Source organism: Mytilus edulis, chromosome 1 (genome assembly GCF_963676685.1).
Source record: "Mytilus edulis chromosome 1, xbMytEdul2.2, whole genome shotgun sequence".
Lineage (NCBI taxonomy): Eukaryota > Metazoa > Mollusca > Bivalvia > Mytilida > Mytilidae > Mytilus > Mytilus edulis.
In genome coordinates this window covers 58870969-58895415 of record NC_092344.1, presented here as the reverse complement: position 1 = coordinate 58895415, position 24447 = coordinate 58870969, and the positions used below count along the sequence as shown (strand labels likewise).

Genomic DNA, 24447 nt, shown 5'->3' with positions numbered 1-24447 from the left:
AACATAGATTTTACAAGACTTTAACAGATGGCTTATAATTATATATGTACAAGATATATAAAAAGATATATGTGGGTTTGTTGGCAATTTTTTTTTAAAGGATTCAAATGGATAAAACTAGAGGATTTAGAAAATCTGACAAAAATTCCAAAACATGACAAGCGAACACCCTTAACTTTGAATATCATTTATGGGGTTTCCCAACAAATTTTATACTATATGTTTACTTACATTAGTTGCCTTATTGCAATATGTTTTATTTTCGAAGCAATTTTCAGAGGTTCCACGCTCAATGTCTGGTTTGAAATATTCTCCATCTTCGTTAGCAGAGGTTCCACATACTAATTGCAACCTCCTGGATACATTATAATCCTTTTCTATATCGACCCAGGAACGTACACAGATGACACTCGAGTTGTTTTGAAGGAAAAGAAATATGACAAATTCACCCTCATCTATGACATTTTCTATTGCTGTTAAGTTCATTTCATTATGTTTACACGTAATATTCATATCTTCATATGAGTGGTAGTATCCAGATTTATTGTAGTTGTTTTTGTAATTGAGACAAAGTTTACCTATTCTTGAAGATTCAGACTTGTTGTGTACATGCACTCTAAAGAAAAAGTAAACATGCTGTGCATGATAAAATGATGATTTGAATGCAAGAGTTATTTTTTCTCTCTCAGCACGTTCAATATTCATTGATCCTTTTCGAAATGATGTGGTATTAAACAAGGTAAAATCTGTCAAGTTAAAAGACAAAACTCCATACGATGTGTTCTGTACTTCTGCAGAATTAGCACCGATCACTACAATGCTTGTGTTAACTTCGTTTACATAGATCATACTATAGGTCGGAAGGTATCGTATATCGACTGACATATTACTGCTTTCGGTTCCAGTCATCTGTAAATCTATATCCAGTTTCAAACAATGGCTCACGTTTATATTATTTTGGTTACACTGTATAATTTCTTCATTTTCCTCATCATATAACAGTAACCAAACGTTTGAAAATTTAGTGGCAATTGACTTGATCGTCATGTTTTCTTTATGATAAGATTCAATACCGCCAACACCTCCTACATATATCATTTCATTTGAAACGATTATTTGCCGTAATGTAGAAATCTTAGTTTCTGTGCTGGTTAAGCTCAACGTACTTTCAGCTGCAATTGCGATTATGTACAGTAATAATCTAAGAGATAATTTCCTTTTGAAAGCCATGATAAAAGGATGTTTTTGTTAATACTCTCGGCGTGTAGATGATAGCAAGTTAATTAAACTCTTATTGTTTGAGCTGCTTTGTCCTAGCCAAACATGATCAAAAATCGAATCTATGGAATCAGCCTGCAGTTAAATGAATTTGATTAAGTATGAATTTCAACTAAATAGAATAGATATTTCATAAGTTGCGTTTATGTACAAATGTACTACAATTTGTATCTCAAATATATCCAAGTTCATAAAAAGTAAATATTTATAATTGCCAAGGTGAATGGAAAACTCATAAATAAATTTTGATAAAGTATATGAATACAACCAGACTAGAAACATATGGTTGTACGGATGTTTCAAAATACCATAAAAATCAAATCTTGACAAAATAATTATTATAAAATGTGTGGCTAGAAAAAAAAACCCGACTGTTTAAACTAATTTAAAAGTGTGATCTTATAATATGCATAAATGAAGGTACAATATTCATCCGTGGTCTCTTTTGTTAACAGCGGCTCCTTTTTGATACCACGTTTGTTTATTTACACTGATTTATACTGTTTTTATCAACAGAGTTTGATTTTTACAATAAACGGACATCGGCAAGAATTTACTCAATCAATATAATACACATATTTAAAAAACAAGCACTACTTCAACTAATACAGTCATGTAATAGTTATAAAGTGGAAAGGCTAACCTATATAAAACAAAAACGTCTGAATTTTAACTGATCCCAATATTTCTCTACCTGTATGCAGGTGATTCCAAGCAGAGGTTTGACGTGCATGTAGAAGTCAGGATTTTAAAACCTTGGATTGTAAAACTTTTGATTTTTCAACTCTTTATACCACTATTCCACATACTAAACTTAAAGCTCGACTGAAAGAACTCGTCAGCTTATGTTTCTTTAACAAAAAGGGCACTAGACGTTTTAAATATCTAGTTATGGGCTGGAATTCAGCTTACGTTGTGAAAAATCATACAGAGTCAAAGAACAAATATACCGAAGAGGATATCACTGCAATGCTGGACTTTTTAATTGACAACATATTTTTTGAATATGGAGGTTTGGTCTTCCAACAGACTATTGGGATCCCAATGGGTACCAATTGCGCTCCTCTACTTGCAGATTTGTTTTTATATTCCTATGAAGCAGAATTTATCCAAGGGCTTGTACAGAAAGGAGAAAAGAACCTAGCCCAGTCTTTTAATTTCACCTTTCGGTATATTGATGATGTACTGTCTCTTAATAATAATAGATTCAGTGATCACTTACATTTAATATATCTTGAAATTAAAGATACTACCGACACAGATAAATCTGCTTCATATTTAGACCTTTTTCTCCAAATGACTACTGATGGTAGGTTGAATACCAAAATTTATGACAACCGCGATGATTTTAATTTTCCTATAGTCAACTTTCCATTTCTGTGTAGCAACATCCCAGCGGCACCAGCATATGGAGTATACGTGTCTCAATTGATACGTTACTCTAGAGCTAGCTCAAAGTACGCTAATTTTGTTGAACGAGGAATACTGCTTTCTCAAAAGTTGCTAAGACAGGGCTATGAATCAATCAAATTAAGGTCATCACTCAAGAAATTTTACGGTCGCCACCATGAGCTGATTGGCCATTATGACAAAAGTGTGTCAGAAATCATATCTGATATTCTTCCTCAGTCACAATAACCTTCAATCATTATCGGACTGAACAAAGAAATAACACGACGGGTGCCGTATACGGTGCAGGAAATGCTTACCCTTCCGGAGCACTTGATTTCACTCCCGGTTTTCAATGGAGTTCGTGTTGTTTCTTTAATTATTATTTATAACTGTTGATGTAAATGTCCTTTGTTTTTTGTGAGTCTTTGTTTACTCCTTGGTTTTGATTGTTATTGTTTTCTGTCACTTTCATTTATCTATTAATATTTTGTTCTGTTCTGATTTTTGTTCAATTGTGACGTCGGAGCCTTTTATAGCGTTTACGGCTTTTATAAAGCAATTCGCTAAGTTGGAAATTTTTGGAGCAGTACCGTAACCAATAGTTGATTACGAATCAGGGGCGGATCCAGCAATTTATAAAAGGGGGATCAAACCCAGGACAAAGGGGGAGGTCCAACTATATGTCCCCATTCAAATGCATTGATGGTCCAAAAAAAGGGGGTTCCGACCCCCGGAACCCACCCCTGGATCCGCCACTACATTCCTCTGGTGGTTAGTTGTCTAATAAGCAATCGTACCACATCTCCCGATCTTTAAGTAGTAGCATTCTTAGAAAACAGTTATTGGTTAAGCGTAAAAATCCGACCGGATGTGACGACCAACTTTAATGAACATGCATATGTACTACCTATATTCAAAAGAACGCCATTTCAGCATTGCTCTTGTGTTCAGACTGTAATAGACCAGGTGCGTAAATATTTCTATACTCTATTCGAGCTAATTAAAACGTAACTGTATGTAAGATGTTTTAAATTCGTGGACAATTTGTTGTGATACTGTCTTTTTCAGGATGTGGTACATGTTAACACAAATAACATCACCAGCTGCAACAGCCATTTCGGATTTTCTATTTGAAAGCAATAGTGAACACTTTTGTGGTACATTAATTTTCAATTTTCCAATTAGTAATTAGTATTTACCAAATGTTTAAATGAAGATAAGAATTTAACTGAATATGTATTTTGTTCATAAAAAAGTTAAAATGCTACGTTTGAAAGAATCTGACAATAGCCTTCTTTGTTTGGACTTTAATTCAAAGTTAAAAAAGGCGACTATAAATAAAAATTAAATGTAGGTCAGCATCAAATCTTTAAACATTTATTAGCTTATTAAAATTACAGTTTTATTTGTATAAATATAAAGTAACCGCGTACTTAAGATTTAATTTGGTGTCAAATTTATAGATACACCACGTTTTTTTTTGTGTCAAATAATTTCTAATGTACAACATCACGCAAACAATTAACTTTATGTAAAGTTTACCTGAACTTTCTTTGAAACCCTAAAATCATATGATAGACAATCATGGATCCTTTTCCTACCTTTATGTATGAGCATAATTTTGAAGGATACAATCCATATCAAAAACAGTGTTTTATAACTACGCCAGTATCATGAGTATTGTCCTAATGAATAGCTGTAAGATACACTGTACGCTAAATACTTCCCTGTTTACACTAACAAACAAAGTGTCGAGTTTCTCACAGGTAAACATATAGAAAACGGGCCTACGAAATTCTCAGAATTTTATAAGTAGAATGTACGTTTTTTTTTCTATTCTCAGTCCAAAAACCTACTTCGCAACAATTAGATTAAGTTTCGGTTACAAAAGGTAAACATAAAAGATGTGATCTACAGCCATAAGAGGGGGATGCGCGGGGGTGCTAATTTCTTTCAAATGTTTTGTTTTTAAATTATTTTTCCTTTTCTAACATGTTTTCCTTCGTTTCCCTTGATCCCTATATCCAACATCCCTATTTTCACCCTTATATTCCACACACCCTTTATTCAACATAAAAAAAGCGTGTTACTCCAATCTAAAATAAAGTGGAGATCACTTCTAACCTCTCATTCAATCTGTCAGAAGAACTGTTCTAGAACAGTACGTAGAACTGTCAGCCTGACACCTTTTAGTCAGTTCTAGGTTAGAACTGATCTAGCTAGAACTGATTTGGTCAGTTCTACCTAGAACTGATTTTGTCAGTTCTACCTAGAAAAGTTTTAGACAGTTCTAGCTAGAACTGACCAAATATTTGATCAGTTCTACTTCTAGAACAGTTCTACGGTTAGAATTGATTTCTAATTCTACGGCTAGAATTGATTTTTTTATAAATTCTACGGCCAGAATTGATTCATAAATTCTACGGCTAAAATTGATTTATAAATTCTACTGCTAAAATTGATTTATAAATTCTACGGCTTAAATTGATTTTTATAAATTCTACGGCCAGAATTGATTTATAAATTCTACGGCTTAAATTGATTTATAAATTCTGCGGCTAAAATTGATTTATAAATTCTACGGCTAGAGTTGATTTATAAGTTTAAGCCTTAATATAAAAGGTTGGGTAAAAAAGCGATCTAAATTATATAGAGTTTTGCTATTTTGCCGGTTTTATTTCAGATTTATAATCGGCAAGACTTAGGCAGCAACCATTTGATTTTCTTTGGAGGGGGGGGGGGTGGGGGGCTATGCTTTTTTTGGAAAAAAAGTTTGGTTCCATTTTTTGGTGAAAAAAATAATTTGTTTTGGACCCTGCGAAAAAAAATTGTTTGGTTTGTTTCATCCTCAGCTTCCACTATATGTAATGCTAAAATTGAAAAAAAAAAATTGTTCTCGGTTTGTCGCTAAAAAAAATAGATCGTTCTTCGCCGAAGGCGAATAAAAAAGTTTGTACAGAAAAAAAACCTATAGCCCCCCCCCCCCCCCCCCGAAAATCAAAAGGTTGCTGCCTTAGAGAACATGTTTAACCTGTTAACTCCGCCATATTCTGCATGTATGTGCCTGTTCCAAGTCAGGAGCATGTACAACTGTAATTCAGTGATTTTCTTTTGTTGATGTACATGTGTTACATAAATTTTTGTTTTTCTCTCAATTTTTGTACATAAATTAGGCCGTTAGTATTAGGGGGGGGGGGCATTATTATTTTAATTGTTTTACGTTTGTTATTCCGGGAGTCAGGATGGCTCATTATCACATAGCAAAATTATCGGACCTCAATAACCAATATAATATCTGTTTACGACTTTACGAGTAGTTTTCATACCTCGGACGACCTGTTTAACAAAAATCTTTTGACCGCATCAATCTAAACTGCCTTTATTTGCTTTTTCTTTCTGGAAATCTATATAGCTGCACAGTACTTCAGTTTTAATTTTAGGTCTAGAGGGACTGTAATATACAAGTAACAGCAATTTTGGAGAAAAAAATGTAATTGTTCATATCAATTTATAGTGCGAGCATGCAGGGGCAGCTAGATCCAGGCTTGGGGTCCAACTATATGCTCCCATTCATATGCATTGATGCAAAGTGGGGTTCCAACCCCTGGACCATCTCCCCTTGATCCTCCAATGAGCATGTCCTTGTTTTATTCAAAATATTGAATCATAAACAACTATCAGTAGTTCTTATACTTCAGACTGAGTCGTGTAATAAAATCTTTTGACTGCATCAACCAAAACTTACCATATTTGCTTTTTATTATGTAAATCTATATAGCTGCACAGCAATTCAGTTGTAATTTTAGTTCGAGAGGGACTGTAGTATATAAATAACTGCAATATTGGAAATCAATGACCATAAATTTTTTTTTCGCATTAATTGAGGGTGCCAGCATTTCCTATTTTTATTCAAAATATCACATCAGAAACAAATATCAGTAGTTTTCATACCTCAGACTGACTCATGTAACAAAATTATTTCTCTGTATCAATCAAAACTGACCATATTTGACAGCATCAACCAAAACTGACCATATTTGACCACTTCAACCAAAACTGACCATATAAATTTGCTCTTTTTTATACAACTCTTATAGTCGCATAGTAAATCTGTATTATTGTTATGTAAGGATGGAATGTATGATCATTATAATACAAATGATCTATATTATAGGGTTATTGCATGAATATTGGGGAATATTGTTCCGAGTAGAATTTTATATTGCGCGTGCTTATATTTTTATATCAGGATGGATTGTTCAATATAAAGGAAAGCAACATTGGAAAACAAAATTATGCTCGCATCAGTTTAAAGTGCCAGCATGTCCTCTTTTTAATCAAAATTTTGAATCGTAAACTAATTTCAGTAGTTTTGATATCTCAGACTGACTCATGGATATAATAAAATTATTTGTCCGCATCAACCAAAACCATGAAAACTGACCATATTTGACCGCATCAACCAAAACTGACCATATGTGACAGCATCAACCAAAACTGACCATATTTACACTTTATAATGTAAATCTTAATATATATATATATATATTTATAGCCGCATAGTAAATCACTTAAACATGTAGTTACATATCACGATGGATAATTTGTATAATTCAAATGACAGCAATATTGTAACAAATTGGCTAAAAAAAATTTCACATCAATTTAGAGTACCAGCAATTTTCTGCAAGTCCTCTTTTTATTCAAAATATTGAATTGTAAACAAATTTCAGTAGTTTCGATATACATTCATCAGACTGAGTCGTTTTAATAAAATTATTTGACCATATCAACCAAAACTGAACTTATTTACACTCAGTGATATTGTTGGCTTTTTTCAAAACTACCTCTACCCTTTTTTTATTGGGAAAATATGCGTCATTTTCATCAAATTGGGAAATTTAAAATAAACCATGAATTTGACTGAAACTCCAATTTACAGACCCATTTTCAGGAGTCAAACCCTGCTTTAAAATAAGACCCCATTTAGTCAGTGATGATACATAAATAGACCCTCAAATGTGCACATATAGTCATTTTAGGCAAGCAAATTGTTTAAATGAGTGTTTTTCAGTTTGTATTCATGCACAATTACTACTGAAACTGCACTGTTTGGGAAAAAAGTTGTCTTTTTGTGAATAATTTTAAGCCATTTTTTTTTCAAATTGGGATTTTTCTCCAGGGGAAAAAGCCTGTATTCTCCACTAATTTAAGGCAAACAATATCACTGACACTTATCATGTAAATATATATGGTCTCATTGTAAACCAATAATATTTCTATGTCAGGACGGATCGTATGATAAAAATGACACCAACTTTGGAACACAATACACCTATATTGCTAATCCCGCTGACCCGGCCTCTGGAACTTTTGAAGCATACAACAATCACTTTTCCATTGTGGAGTCAGATATTGTGTTTTATGATGTCAAATTTTTACGGGAACCTGTGCGATATTTAGTAATGGCAGACAAATAGCGGTAAGGTGTATTTATACCATATCTAAAAATTATTTTCTCTCTGTATCCATAATAATGAACCGTCACTAAAGTGACTTTTTAAGTCAGTTAGTTTGTGATGTTGTTTTTTTTTTAAACAAAACTATTTTACTGCATCATCCAACACTCACATGACTGATTCATATACTTTATTTTAAAATAAAAAAGTACATGTATGGGAAGTTCTCTTCTTGGAATAGTATGTTAAGGTTTATGTACCCTTCTGTAGCCATTTTTGTACGAATTTTTCAAACCTCAATTGTATCAAAACTAAAGATATAATAAATAATAGAGATAGGCCATTTAGTACATGTTCCAAGGGGAAACTTGATGTAAAGCATTATTTTTTACTGTTTCATTGCATTTGATAGAAAAAGAGGACTGTGTGGCAAATAAATCAAAATTTTTATAGAAAATCCACAGCCGTTAATACAGAGATTTTTGTTATAAAATTTGAAACATATATTACTCACTTGATTTTCTATGATGTGCTAGTGTGTTTTTTTTTTTAAGTTCTAAGTAACCTGTAAATTCCAAAACACCTCGTGCTTAGTCACTAAAGTCGAGCGCACCCTAAAAGGTGTACTTGATTTTGACCATATTTATACTTGTCTTAACTAATAACTACATTTATAAACTTGTTTTAAGGAAATCAATGCTAGCACTGCATGCAATAATCCTATATCTATCACTCATCAAATTGCCAAATATGAGAGTACAAGGATAAAGGCTGTGGATTTTCTATAAAAATCTTGATTTCTTTTGCCACAAAGTCCTCTTTTTCTATTATATGCAACGGAACAGTAAAAAATAATGCTTTGCATCAAGTTTCCTCTTGGAATATGTACAAAATGGCCTATCTCTATTATTCATTATATCTGTAGTTTTCATACAATTGAAGTTTGAAAAGTTCGTACAAAAATGGCTACAGAAGGGTACATAAACCTTAATATAATTTGAAGACAAATGGAAGAAGTCAATGAAAAATGCATGATTTTGTTTGTAGCCGAACGTCCAGTGGCAAATGCTTCATTCATGTTCAGATGAGTATATTTTTCTGAGTTTCAGACTCCCAGATATCATTTATAATCGTTATGGATAAGTCTGGCTAAATTGACGAGATGGTGCAAATGTATATAGTTTTTTTACGTTATAATACAACACTTTTTTCATTAATATCCCATAATTCATCCACTGTACAATTTTCATATAAACATTTGTCAAAACAGAATCTTAAATGAATGTAAATCCAAGGCAAACAAGGTAAATTACGATTAAAATTCCATGAATTAAATGCAGAGTTATATTTATGAAGAGACTGTTAAAAACGGGGAACGAAGAAACGTAAACAATGATGTTTCCTATGCAATCTTATAAAAATATTTCTCCGATGAGTTCGATAACCTATTCACTTCGATATTTGTACATGTAACGTTTGATCAGAAAAAAATTTAGTCAGTTCTACCTAGAACTGATTCTGACAGTTCTACTTAGAACAGTTCTAGGGTAGAACTGTTCTAGGTAGAACTGTTCTAGGACAGGCTAGAACAGTTCTATGACAGTTCCCCTGACAGTTCTAATGAGAGGTTAGAAGTGATCTCCACTGTAGATCCATCAAGCGGTATCAAGTGAAGTTATTGGTCAATTTAGGAATCAAGACAGTGAAAAGCTCTTTCATTCATTCATAAAGTTATTTGGTTGAAAATCTTTCCTGAACCTGTAGAAATCTGGATAAAAAACGAGATGTCACATCCTAATTTTAAGACTGATGTTATCAATAGAGTCTGTAAACTTAATATGTACAACCCATATAATTTTTTTTTGTTGTGTGATCCTAATAGGCTTTCGTATATACGCTATGTCATTTTTTTTTTATCTATGCTTCGTGTAGATCAGTGAGACAAACCCTTTTGCAGTTTCTTGCGTTATGACAACATTGTCCTTAGTTATAATTAATGGGAAGATGTAGTGTTCACAAAATTTAACTCCTGCAAAATTCTGAATAAACTTTTTGGCTTTGAAAATTCATTGTATAAGATCATTTCCCTTTATGGACACATATAATAAAGACTCTAAACAATCTCATCTAAGACTTCAAAATTGTGTCTGTAGTTTAAATCTGAATATTTAAGTAACAGTACTACAGTTATAATGTACGCTTCCGTTTTTAATACTAAAAAAGATGAAAGTTTTCAAGGTTGACTTTGTCCTTTTGTTCACGATTAAAATACAGATAATGTTTAACGTTCGAGAGGATGTTGACAGATTGTTGATCGTAACAAATGGTATATGTGCACTTTTGTATTTGGGGCATGAATAATCTCATTGAAATCACTGTTGTTTAAATAAAGTCAATAAAACAGCTATTGAATTTAACAAAGTACTAAATATTCTATCATATATATTGGTCTCAAAAAAAGGTCTAAGCCACATTTAAGATTAAGTAGATCTTATTAAACTTTGATATATGCAGTGAACAGACTCAACATTCAAAAATAGTAATAATATTGGAAACAACTAAATCATTGACAAGAAGAGGGATCATGAAATTTAATATCACTGATTTTTTGTGTTATCATTTAGGGAATTTGGTATTTACATACTATGATACGAAGTAGTAAAACATCGAGGACCCAAAATGGTTCTCTAAATGCAGCTTTCATTGTTGACGTGTTTCACTTTGATAAAAAAAATATTAGATACATGCATGATCATGATTTATTTCAATAAAACACTTAGTCTGAATTCTTTTTACAGTATATATATTCTTGATAGTGCGGAAGAATAGGTTTCGTGGCTATTTCACGGAAGGGACATTTTGTTTTTCCTTCAGAAGTTTTATATTCTACACAGTCACGCACATATACATTGAAACAATAAATTAACATGATAGTAATTTTTAAGTTATCTTATTTTACAATGTATCAATATTTGGATTTGTACATTTAAATATATGATTATTGTGTAACTTTATGACGTTCAATAAAAATACCCGGACATATTACACTAGTTAAAACTATCAAGGATGCTTAAAAAACACAATAAAAGATCACATTTTATTGTTATATTCTCAAGATTTTTATCCAGATGACCGACTTTGATAATATTAATAGAATAGTAAAAGTCAGCGCTTGTTTCTCTTTATCGTAAACACAATGTTATAAAAATATTTCTCCGATGAGTTGGATAACCTCCTATTCACTTCGATATTTGTACATGTAACGTTTGATCAGAAAGAAATATAGAAAATCTGCTATTATATAGCAAAGTAATTGGAAGTGATTTATTTCTTCTAAATTCTAAAGTGCCCTTACTGCAGTGACGTCATTTAGAACTGTTCTACAGTCCTGACTGATTTAGTCAGTTCTGCTGACAGTTCTACGGTTAGAACTGATTTGGAGAGTTCTATCTAGAACTGATTTAGACAGTTCTACCCTAGAACTGATCCTGACAGTTCTACCTAGAACCGATTTAGTCAGTTTTACCTAGAACTGATTCTGACAGTTCTACTTAGAACAGTTCTACCTAGAACAGTTCTATGACAGTTCTCGTGACAGTTCTAATGAGAGGTTAGAAGTGATCTCCACTGTAGATCCATCAAGCGGTATCAAGTGAAGTTATTGGTCAATTTAGGAATCAAGACAGTGAAAAGCTCTTTCATTCATTCATAAAGTTATTTGGTTGAAAATCTTTCCTGAACCTGTAGAAATCTGGATAAAAAACGAGATGTCACATCCTAATTTTAAGACTGATGTTATCAATAGAGTCTGTAAACTTAATATGTACAACCCATATAATTACGAGATAATTTTTTTTTTGTGTGATCCTAATAGGCTTTCGTATATACGCTATGTCATTTTTTTTTATCTATGCTTCGTGTAGATCAGTGAGACAAACCCTTTTGCAGTTTCTTGCGTTATGACAACATTGTCCTTAGTTATAATTAATGGGAAGATGTAGTGTTCACAAAATTTAACTCCTGCAAAATTCTGAATAAACTTTTTGGCTTTGAAAATTCATTGTATAAGATCATTTCCCTTTATGGACACATATAATAAAGACTCTAAACAATCTCATCTAAGACTTCAAAATTGTGTCTGTAGTTTAAATCTGAATATTTAAGTAACAGTACTACAGTTATAATGTACGCTTCCGTTTTTAATACTAAAAAAGATGAAAGTTTTCAAGGTTGACTTTGTCCTTTTGTTCACGATTAAAATACAGATAATGTTTAACGTTCGAGAGGATGTTGACAGATTGTTGATCGTAACAAATGGTATATGTGCACTTTTGTATTTGGGGCATGAATAATCTCATTGAAATCACTGTTGTTTAAATAAAGTCAATAAAACAGCTATTGAATTTAACAAAGTACTAAATATTCTATCATATATATTGGTCTCAAAATAAGGTCTAAGCCACATTTAAGATTAAGTAGATCTTATTAAACTTTGATATATGCAGTGAACAGACTCAACATTCAAAAATAGTAATAATATTGGAAACAACTAAATCATTGACAAGAAGAGGGGTCATAAAATTTAATATCACTGATTTTTTGTGTTATCATTTAGGGAATTTGGTATTTACATACTATGATACGAAGTAGTAAAACATCGAGGACTCAAAATGGTTCTCTAAATGCAGCTTTCATTGTTGACGTGTTTCACTTTGATAAAACAAATATTAGATACATGCATGATCATGATTTATTTCAATAAAACACTCAGTCTGAATTCTTTCTACAGTATATATATTCTTGATAGTGCGGAAGAATAGGTTTCGTGGCTATTTCACGGAAGGGACATTTTGTTTTTCCTTCAGAAGTTTTATATTCTACACAGTCACGCACATATACATTGAAACAATAAATTAACATGATAGTAATTTTTAAGTTATCTTATTTTACAATGTATCAATATTTGGATTTGTACATTTAAATATATGATTATTGTGTAACTTTATGACGTTCAATAAAAATACCCGGACATATTACACTAGTTAAAACTATCAAGGATGCTTAAAAAAACACAATAAAAGATCACATTTTATTGTTATATTCTCAAGATTTTTATCCAGATGACCGACTTTGATAATATTAATAGAATATTAAAAGTCAGCGCTTGTTTCTCTTTATCGTAAACACAATGTTATAAAAATATTTCTCCGATGAGTTGGATAACCTCCTATTCACTTCGATATTTGTACATGTAACGTTTGATCAGAAAGAAATATAGAAAATCTGCTATTATATAGCAAAGTAATTGGAAGTGATTTATTTCTTCTAAATTCTAAAGTGCCCTTACTGCAGTGACGTCATTTAGAACTGTTCTACAGTCCTGACTGATTTAGTCAGTTCTGCTGACAGTTCTACGGTTAGAACTGATTTGGACAGTTCTACCTAGAACTGATTTAGACAGTTCTACCCTAGAACTGATCCTGACAGTTCTACCTAGAACTGATTCTGACAGTTCTACTTATAACAGTTTTAGGGTAGAACAGTTCTAGGTAGAACTGTTCTAACAGTTCTAGGTAGAACTGTTCTAGGACAGGTTAGAACAGTTCTATGACAGAATATTCTGACAGTTCTAATGAGAGATTAGAAGTGATCTCCACTGTACATGTAGCTTTGCTGAAAACTTTTAACTTGTGCATTTACCCCAGTTTGAATATTTCACGTCTTATGATAAATTTACAGTTCTAGTAATGTGAGAATAAACCAAGGTTGTGAGTTCATTACCAGCTTTTTACTAAAAGACATGCATTGATATATACGCCATCTGATAAATAAGTGCGATAGATTTTACCTTTGCTCATTTCAATTTTGCATTTATTAACAGCTCTTTTCGTATCCCACCTTGAAATTATTACAGCCGTAATTCCAATAATAACAGATGTCACCAATCCACCAGTTAAAATTCAAATAATTAGAGAAAACTGATTGTCATCTTCTGTATAATGTAAGTCATCGATGTGTGCAGGAATCGTAGATACTGCAAACTGTGGTATTTAAAATGTGGTGTTAAAAGCTGCATCATTATTTCTCTAGGACAAAAGCATCTCTGTACTTTACAGAGTTGTTGCAACAAGCATAAAACAGATCAGTATATGGCCTGTTGCAAACAAAATGTCTAGTTTTCAAGATGCATACGAAAGTACTTCTGGTTATACCGACCGCTAGAACGATTTCAAGAACTTACCAATTGGCTTATATCTTGGCATTGCATAAGGTCATATATTCTTTGACTGTTTATGACGTCTTTACACTAAATCCATTGGATGTTGGATGTGTACGTATTGATAATTTAGTCTTAGATGTATGACTTTTTTATTAGTTGTTAGTGGCTTTGAACTAGCTGTCAGTTAACTGCTAGTACTCTCATATCTGTACTTAGTGTCTTTTTTGTTGTTGGGATGTACAAGGAACCGGCCACGTCCACTTGAATATTTGTCCATCTGATGAGTGGAGCCTTTTTCAACTGATTTTATTGATTTTAATAGTGCGTTATTATGGTCTACTGTTATACCACTGTCCCAGGATAGGGGTAGGGTTGGGATCCCACTAACATGTTTAGCCCCGCCACTAGCCTGTAATTCAGTGGTTGTCGTTTGTTTTTCGTTCATTTTTGGTACATTAATAAGGCCGTGAGTTTTCTCGTTTGAATTGTTGTACACTGTCATTTCGAGGCTTTTTATAGATGACTATGCGGTATGGGCTTTGCTCATTGTTGAAGACAGTACGATTACCCATAGTTGTTAGTTTTCGTGTCATTTCGATCTCTATAGCTAGTGAAGAGTTGTCTCATTGGCAATCATACCACATCTTCTTTTCTTATATATATTGATGAATTTGTTGTCGTCATCAATATGTATGGCATACTTTCAACTGAATGTTATGGAAATAATAATTAACCAATTACTCTGGTGTACAAAGTTTCAAGAAACAACATGTCTAAAAGGTAACTGTCCTCTTTGTAAAGTTCTACAAACTACCATGCACGAGAATTAGAAAATAAGCGTAAGTATACAGAAATTGGATAAATTTTTATGTGTTACGTGTCCTATGTATGCACAAAAAAAATGAAAGAGAAATACATCAATCCTAATTAAAAGAACGGTATCTTAGTAGAGTGGTGTCTGGTGTGAAAATAAGCGAATGAATAATGTCAGGTATATTTTGTTGAACAAATTCCTGTATCAAACCGTGACTGAAAAGGAGATACAAAAAATGTAGAACTTTCAAGGACATCAAAGTTTCTTGATAACACTGAAGGGTACTGATGATGTACTGATGATGACACTATAGAACAAGACTAAATAACTAGTAAACTGTTACGTATATTTCCCAAATTTGAAATACAATTACAGAATAGTAGTAATACCATTAGATATTTTTATGGAACGCCAAAACTGTCTTGTTATGACCATTTTCATTATATGATGTGTATTTACCTTTATATGATGTGTACTTGTCATTGTATTATGTGCATTTACCTTTACATGATGTGCACTTGTCATTATATGATGTGCAAACACCTTTATATGACCTGCAAATATGCTTATATTATGTGCAAGTATCTATATATGATGTCCAAACATCCCTATATGATGTGCAAATATACTTATATGATGTTCATAAATACTTATATGATGTTCATAAATACTTATATGATGTGCAAATGTTCTTATATGATGTGCAAACATACTTATATGAAGTGCAAACATTCTTATATGATGTGCAAATATCCTTATATGATGTGCACATATACTTAGTTATATTATGTGCAAATGTACTTATATGATGTGCAAACATCCTTATATGATGTGCATTTTCCCTTATATTATGTGCAAACATCTTGATATGATGTGGTTGTGTCATTATATTATGTGCTTGTAATCTTATATCATGTGGTTCGGTTAACTTCATTATATTATGTCGAAACGTCATTATATGATGTGCTTTCATCGTCGTTATGGTCAATGAACATGATTACGATTAGAATGATTACTGTCTACGTCATAACTGATTCCGATCTGCTTCTGCAGAATTAATATAAACCCGAATCAAATCTGTAGCTATCGTTTGGAAAATGGTTGAGATGTAAAAAAATTAAAAAAAACCTTGACATGTTTGTTCCTCGATTTAAGATGAAAAAAATCACACCAGATATTATTGGAAAATTGTGAATTGCAAAGTTTAGACAATGGGTCTACAATAATGAATATACCAGGTCTGCAATAACGGGCATACAGTTAACTAAAGTTATTAAATTAAAGAAATGATTCTATTATGCCATGCTCTATGCTCATTGTACTAGGCTTATATTTGGCAATATCTTTATATCTTGCGTTAGCGTTTTTTTTTTTTTAAAGAACTAAGTACATGAATTTCCAGTATGTTCATTGTTTTGTAAAGTTTGCTTTGCTGATCATTTTAGCTGTGGAAGTTTGTCTTTATATATCACTTTTCTGAAGAAAGACACAAAAATGGGTAATGACCAAAATAATGGACCGATCATTTGCAACCCCCAGAAAGAGGGGATAGGAAGAAATTAAGGGAGCCTTTAATTTTGATTTAAAAAAAAAAATAAAATGGTGGTATTCAATTGTTTATATTTATAGATTTGACGCAGTATAATGTTTTTGCGATGTGTTCGTTGTCCGTAAATACTTTGTTGCCAGACGAAAACTTTTTAGAAATAAGGGGCCAAAACGGCACTTAAAACAAGCAATTCTTAGGGTTCTTTGATATGTTGAATCTAGCAATATATTTAGATTTCGGATATTGGACAATATAAAAGGTAATGTGTCACAAACCTATGATGCGTCAGATATTGAATAATGAATAAATTGAAATTCAGACCTGTATAAAGCTGGAGTGGTTATGTCCATACTTGCCTCAACTGTTTAGGGTTCGACCCTCATCGTAAAAATTAATAGTTTTGACTCGAAAGACGTCAATTTTACGCCTAGCTCCGCTAGCCTCGTCTGTTAAAATCTAAATCCTTATTTTTTCAACAAATAATTTCTTCCAGCAGAGTATGTTTAATCTGAAGCTTATTATATTATATATAAATGAAGGTGTGATAAATATCAATGAGACCATAACCGGCATATCCAAATTAAATTCCAAGTCGCAAACAACTTCCACACTTGAAGTTTTAGATCCACTATTGACGTGCTATTTCAAACTTATATAATGCAAAAGGAATTTAATGCGTTTTTTTTTGTTATTACGAACAAATGTATTGAAAAAGGTGTATGTAATTGTTCTCTGGTGGTTTTTTTAGGGGGAGGGGGGCGAGTGTAAAGTATATGTCTTTGGAATTATTGTGTTTTCCCCCTATTTCACGTTAAAAAATTATTAGAGGAATTCCCATCTTTCCTATCCCGTCCCCACCACCAATGGTGAAAATTGAAAATGACAATAATTATAATTTATTTATTTTTAAATCTGTTTTTATAATATAAAAAAAGAAGATGTGATATGATTGCCAATGAGACAACTCTCCACAAGAGACCAAAATGACACAGAAATTAACTACTAGGTAACCGTAAGTCCCTCAACAATGAGCAAAGCCCATACCGCATAGTCAGTATAAAAGGCCCCATGATGACAATGTAAAACATTTCAAACGAGAAAACTATTTTGCTAAGATAAGGTTACTCGGTAAATAAGTATCAAGATAATATGCAATAAAACAATAAAACTCATAAGAGCCAAAATGGCCCAAAATTATACTTAGAAAAATTAAAAACACAACTCTCTATCTGTCAGGGACCACCAGGCCTCAGTAAACAAAAAATAAATACAGTGTGTTTATGTTCATTCAGACAAAAATCTAATTAAATTACAGATATTGTGTCCAAGCTATGCTTACGCGGATCTGAAAACGCTCCATTCTATTTTCTGTTTAAAGACCATTGGGATTCTCGGTTTTGTCGGATTTATATACACCTTCAAAAATGTGAAGGCCGAATTTCATTGGCTGATGTAATATTTACTAGAACAAACTGTATCAAAGGACTGAAGTACTGAACATCAGATGACCGCAAGTTCTCGTGGATGGTCAGAAGCACTTGTCTTAAAGAAAATCACATCTCAATACCTGAAAGTGAGGTTAACTTACAGAGATATATTTTTTTTGAGACAAGTTCGTGCTTGGATGATGAATAAACAACAGGGATTTCAACCTCACCGTATTCACAATTATATTGTAGTGATACAAATCAGTATACTCTGGTTTGTTGTTATATATTAAATTAATATTTGTATATAACAGTTACATGTATACATAATTTTGATCCAAATGCTATTCTACTATTCTAATAATAGTGCAGTGCAAGTACATAGTGAAAACTCTTCTGTAATAATTCGGATTTTCTAATAGTTTGGATTTATGTAGGCATTCATTTTCCCAGCATAAACGTTCTGGAGATATTATTTCCGCATGCGATAACACAATTGTTCTGTACGTGTGCATATATATTACTTACAAATGTATAAATACATTTCTAACGACACAACATTTTCATATTATTATATGTTCTAAATGTTCTAAAAAAATGTTTTTATGAGTATTACTTGAAGCGACAAATAATGTTATTTTGCACTCGATTATGTCTGCGTTTTTATACGATCAATTACATGTACCAGTCAAAATCGAAAGTCAAATCTCTGTTGCGACAATACATCGGAATGCCCTCACGGTCAACGTGATGTAAACATGAAGTGTGGGCATGAGGACGTGTACTTCCTTGTTTTTAGACTTTAATGAAAAAACTCTTTTTTTTAAATAATATAGTTTTTTTCTTAATTTCATTATTGTTTTATTTTTTCTCTCATTTTCAATGGAAACAATTATTTTGATTCCCCCCTGAAAAAGATAAAATATCTTTCAAGAAACTTGGAATCAAACATTTACAAAAAAAAACATGTCCCCATTTCCCCTGCAATCACCCCAAAAAAATTAATGGTCAGTATGTTAGCCCTGTTTACGCAGTTGTATATCTGAACGGCTTTCCTTTTATTTTACGGGTAACTGTCTAGTGGCGGTGCTTTCATGGTAGCATGTTAGCCTCTAGTGTTGCTGTTCGTAGGTTCGAATTCCGGCCGGTTCAAATACAAAGAATTTAAAATTGGTATTTGCTGCTTCCCTGCTAAATCAAGGAGTAAAATCAAAGACTTGTTCGGCTCGGAATCAAAATAATCTGTCCGGGTAACATCGTAAGGTGAAATGGATTTCTGCGAAGTAGCATGTTAAAAATCCGACTCAGGGTGCCGGTCTAATACAGAACAGGGTTAATATTCATTTCACATTAATATGTTCTCGTACGAATATGCACCTGTCCCAAGTCAGGAGCCTGTAATTCAGTGGTCGTCTGTTGATGTGTTACATACCGGTAATTTCGTTCATTTTTTGTACATAAATTATGCCGTTAGTTTTCTCGTTTGAATTGTTTAACATTTGTCATTTCGGGGCCTTTTATAGCTGATTATGTGGTATGGGCTTTGCTCATTGTTGAAGGCCGTACGGGGACCTATAGTTGTTAATTTCTGTGTCATTTGGTGTCTTGTCGAGAGTTGTCTCATAGGCAATCATACTACATAGTCTTTTATTTAACAATTTTCCGCTGGACGTCAAGCATACATTCATAATCATGTAAGTGTGCAATAAATGCATGAATAAAAATAAAAAGATGCAAGCAAATGTCATGCAACGAGTTGAAGGTCATCCCATATCTCCTTTCATTCCTTTTTTTTTGGGGGGGGGGGGGGCTCAGTGGCCGAGGGGTCCAAGTGTCTAGCATGTCAACACTTAAATGTAGGTTGTGAGTTTGAATCCCACACGTGGCAGGTAAGCTCGACTCCAATCACAATTGAATAGAATTATTAGTTTTTCGTGTTTCTTTCCGGGGACTTCGGCTTCCTCCATCAATATAAACTCACCACCACGAATTAGCATGATAGTGTTAAAAGTGGCGTTAAAAAGCAATCAATCAACAAATTAATCAACCAATCACCCATACCGGTATAATTCTATATGCGAGAGGATAATATTGTAGCTATCGTTATAAAATATTTTTGAAATTGACTTTGAGTTCATTGGTGTCTTTTGAAATGAATAGAAATTGGAAGATATGATATGAGTGCCAATGAGACAACTCTACATCTAAGTCATAATGTGTAAAAAGTAAACAATTATAGGTTTAACTACGGCCTTCAACACGGAGCTTTTACTCAAACCGAACAGCAAGCTATAAACAAGAGCCACACAGTTTGTTTTATTTTATTTTCGCCGCTGCCGGGAAATACTTCAACTAGTTCCTACATTAATTGATCTTTATCTTCCGTCGAAATGTTTGAAACTTTAATTTTTGTTAAAATGCACTTTGTTTAGGGGCCAGCTGAAGAACGCCTCCGGGTGCGAGAATTCTTGTTGCATTGAAGACCTGTTGGTGACCTTCTGCTGTTGTCTGCTCTATGGTCGGGTTGTTGTCTCTTTGGCACATTCCCCATTTCCATTCTCAAATTTACTGTCTCACTTTATCTTAAAAATGCACTTTCGCTTAAAAGATTAAAGATTTATTTCTAAAACGTAATAAGTTAACTGTATGCTCATTATTGTAGATCCCGTATATTCATTATTGTAGACCCATCGATAAAAATTCATAATTTGACAATTTTCCATCAATATTTGGTGTGATTTTTTTCATCTTGAAAATCGAGGAACAAACATGTCAAGGTTTTCCTCTTTTTAAATAACCTCAGATTTGATCCGGGTTTATATCAATTCTGCAGAAGCAGATCGGAATCAGTTATGACGTAGACAGTAATCATTCTAATCGTAATCATGTTCATTGACCATAACGACGACGAAAGCACATCATATAATGACGTTTCGACATCATATAATGAAGTTAACCGAATCACATGATATAAGATTACAAGCACATAATATAATGACACAACCACATCATATAAAGATGTTTGCACATAATATAAGGGAAAATGCACATCGTATAAGGATATTTGCATATCATATAAGGACATTTGCACATCATATAAGTACATTTGCACATCATATAAGTACATTTGCACATCATATATGTACATTTGCACATCGTATAAGTACATTAGCACATCATATAAGTATGTATGCACATCATATAAGCATGTATGCACATCATATAAGTATGTATGCATATCATATAAGTGTAGTTGCACATCATATAAAGATGTTTGGACATCATATAAAGATACTTGCACATAATATAAGCATATTTGCACGTCATATAAAGGTGTTTGCACATCATATAAGTCCAAGTGCACATCATATAAAGGTAAGTGCGCATCATATAATGACAAGTGCACATCATATAAAGGTAAATGTACATCATATAATGAAAAATGGTCATAACAAGACAGTTTTGGCGTTCCATATATTTTGCTTTTTCAAACTAGTTGACAGTGGAAAAGCCAATTAGAACATATCTTTCAGTGAAAGCCGTAGCAAAATGTAGTTTTAACAGCTCTTTAATGTATATTAAAAAGTTGATAACCTTTGGCTTCTTAAAAAGTAATGACTTCTTCTTTGGGTTGAAATGACAAATGGTATCAAAATCAAAACAGTATGAGATCATTCTATGAATAAGATAAAACATTTTAGAAGCTTGGATAGCAGCTCTTTTAAAGAAGATTCATTTGTTTTACGTCTGCATTGAGGAGAAGGACACAAACACTGTTGGGGAACAGTCTAGGTCTAACAAGGTTACACATTTGATATATAGGTAATATAATGAAAAATTTATGACACAATAACTATTCTGATTCCAATATTTAATAACTCGGACTTTTCTATGAATGGTTTATAACTTTATAGACTAGTGTTTGACACTTTAATAATATAAATAGTTATTACTTATATATAGGGAGTGATTTCAGTTGGTTTATTTGGAGGAATTTGACTTATTAAAACTAATATTTTTACATACTGTAGTGTCGATCTTTTTATGGCCAATTATATTGCTGAAACGTATGAAGTTTCCGTTTTCAGATGAAATCCACACCGAGGAATATGAATTGTTGATGTTGCACCTGTTTTATCAATTTTATATTATCATTTGTGGTGAAAAGGAATACTGTTCAAAAAGGTATGTGTAAGATTTGAAATATTCAAATTTGAAATATAAGTTTATTATTAATTAATTGTTTAACTAACGTATTCATTTATTTTTGTAAGAATACGAAACTCAGTTTTTTACTATTTATTTATGAAAGCGCTAATGTAACGTTGCGCTCTTTTGAACAACACATTTTCCCGTTTCTGTTTTATGACGTTACGCCTTTGACGTGCGCTTCGTCGTCTAGACTTTATTTTGATAACATACGGATGCACATTATTTTATTAGACAGATCAAAGTTGGTAAGAAACTTTTTATGTATACTATCTTTTTATTATATCAAAACTTATTTAAAGAGAGAAAACATTGTGTACTATTTATTAGAAATATGCGTAACTTTAAATTATTATTTTAAACGTAATTGGACTATTAGTCCCCGAGGGTATCACCAGCCCAGTAGCCAGTACTTCGGTACTGGCATGAAAATACGGATTTTTTTTGTGTTATTAAAATTTGCTGTTACAAAATGATAGAAATTATTATAAATTAAGGAATGTATCTCCCTCATGCAAAGCTCTGATTCCTTTCACGGATTTGGCTATACTTTTTGGACCTTTTGGATTATAGCTCTTCATCTTTTATATAAGCTTTGGATTACAAATATTTTGGCCACGAGCATCACTGAAGAGACATGTATTGTCGAAATGCGCATCTGGTGCAAGAAAATTGATACCGTTAATTTTATTACTATCACTGGGTCGATGCCTCTGCTGGTGGACTATTAGTCCCCGAGGGTATCACCAGCCCAGTAGCCAGTACTTCGGTACTGGCATGAAAATACGGATTTTTTTTTGTGTTATTAAAATTTGCTGTTACAAAATGATAGAAATTATTATAAATTAAGGAATGTATCTCCCTCATGCAAAGCTCTGATTCCTTTCACGGATTTGGCTATACTTTTTGGACCTTTTGGATTATAGCTCTTCATCTTTTATATAAGCTTTGGATTACAAATATTTTGGCCACGAGCATCACTGAAGAGACATGTATTGTCGAAATGCGCATCTGGTGCAAGAAAATTGATACCGTTAATTTTATTACTATCACTGGGTCGATGCCTCTGCTGGTGGACTATTAGTCCCCGAGGGTATCACCAGCCCAGTAGCCAGTACTTCGGTACTGGCATGAAAATACGGATTTTTTTTGTGTTATTAAAATTTGCTGTTACAAAATGATAGAAATTATTATAAATTAAGGAATGTATCTCCCTCATGCAAAGCTCTGATTCCTTTCACGGATTTGGCTATACTTTTTGGACCTTTTGGATTATAGCTCTTCATCTTTTATATAAGCTTTGGATTACAAATATTTTGGCCACGAGCATCACTGAAGAGACATGTATTGTCGAAATGCGCATCTGGTGCAAGAAAATTGATACCGTTAATTTTATTAACTTACGAGAGAAATTATGATACATGAATGAAATGGTTTTATTGTTTGTTTAGTTTAATATGAATACTTAAACATGTACATCTTATTATAATTTATGTATTTTATTTATGTGAAATTATTCTTTATTTGTAGAGAATCGATTATTAGCGACCATATGATTTTTATAAAAGAATAAAAGATAGATACATGGTGCAACTTAACTCGCATACTCATTTCTTCGCCCTAAGTTAAACTTTATGTGATTCGTACAATTCTCAACTCTGGAGAGGAGGAAATTCTAAAATTGTGCCGAATTTTGACTATTTGTTAAAAAGAAAATGGCTACCGATAGACGGAAAGAAGACTGTCTGAACTTCAGTGATGTAAAACGGACTCGTAGTACGAATTTAGCGCAGCTTACTAAATTGTACAAAGAATTGGAGAAGAATTTAATTTCATATGAGAACGTGGAACATGCAAAACAATTATATTCAAAGTTATGTGAAAGGTTTGAACAATTTAAGTTAGCACACTTACAGTGTTTAGATTTGTGTACACAATCAGAAGTTATAGAAAATTTGGAAGTGAACTATGAACGTTGTCATGAGAACTTTGTAGAATTCCGGGATAGATTTTCTCAGTATATCGCGAGTGAAAAATCGCATGAAGAGGAAATACCCGAAGAAAGTGATACAGTTTCAATTGATAGCAGTTTGAGTTCA

At 32.6% G+C, this 24447-nt stretch overlaps 1 protein-coding gene across 2 annotated transcripts in view; it reads right to left on the bottom strand.

Moving 5' to 3' along the window:
- The window catches only part of LOC139514495 (plexin-A2-like), a 56023-nt gene extending 51618 nt beyond the window's left edge, over window positions 1–4405 (bottom strand). For both annotated transcript variants that reach the window (XM_071303824.1, XM_071303833.1), the window contains exons 1-2: window positions 4272–4405; window positions 232–1353 (exon numbers count right to left, since the gene is read on the bottom strand). In XM_071303824.1, the coding sequence (XP_071159925.1) occupies window positions 232–1230 (999 nt within the window). In that variant the 5' untranslated portion in view covers window positions 1231–1353; window positions 4272–4405. The remainder of the gene's footprint in view (window positions 1–231; window positions 1354–4271) is intronic.
- Window positions 4406–24447: the final 20042 nt, after the last annotated feature.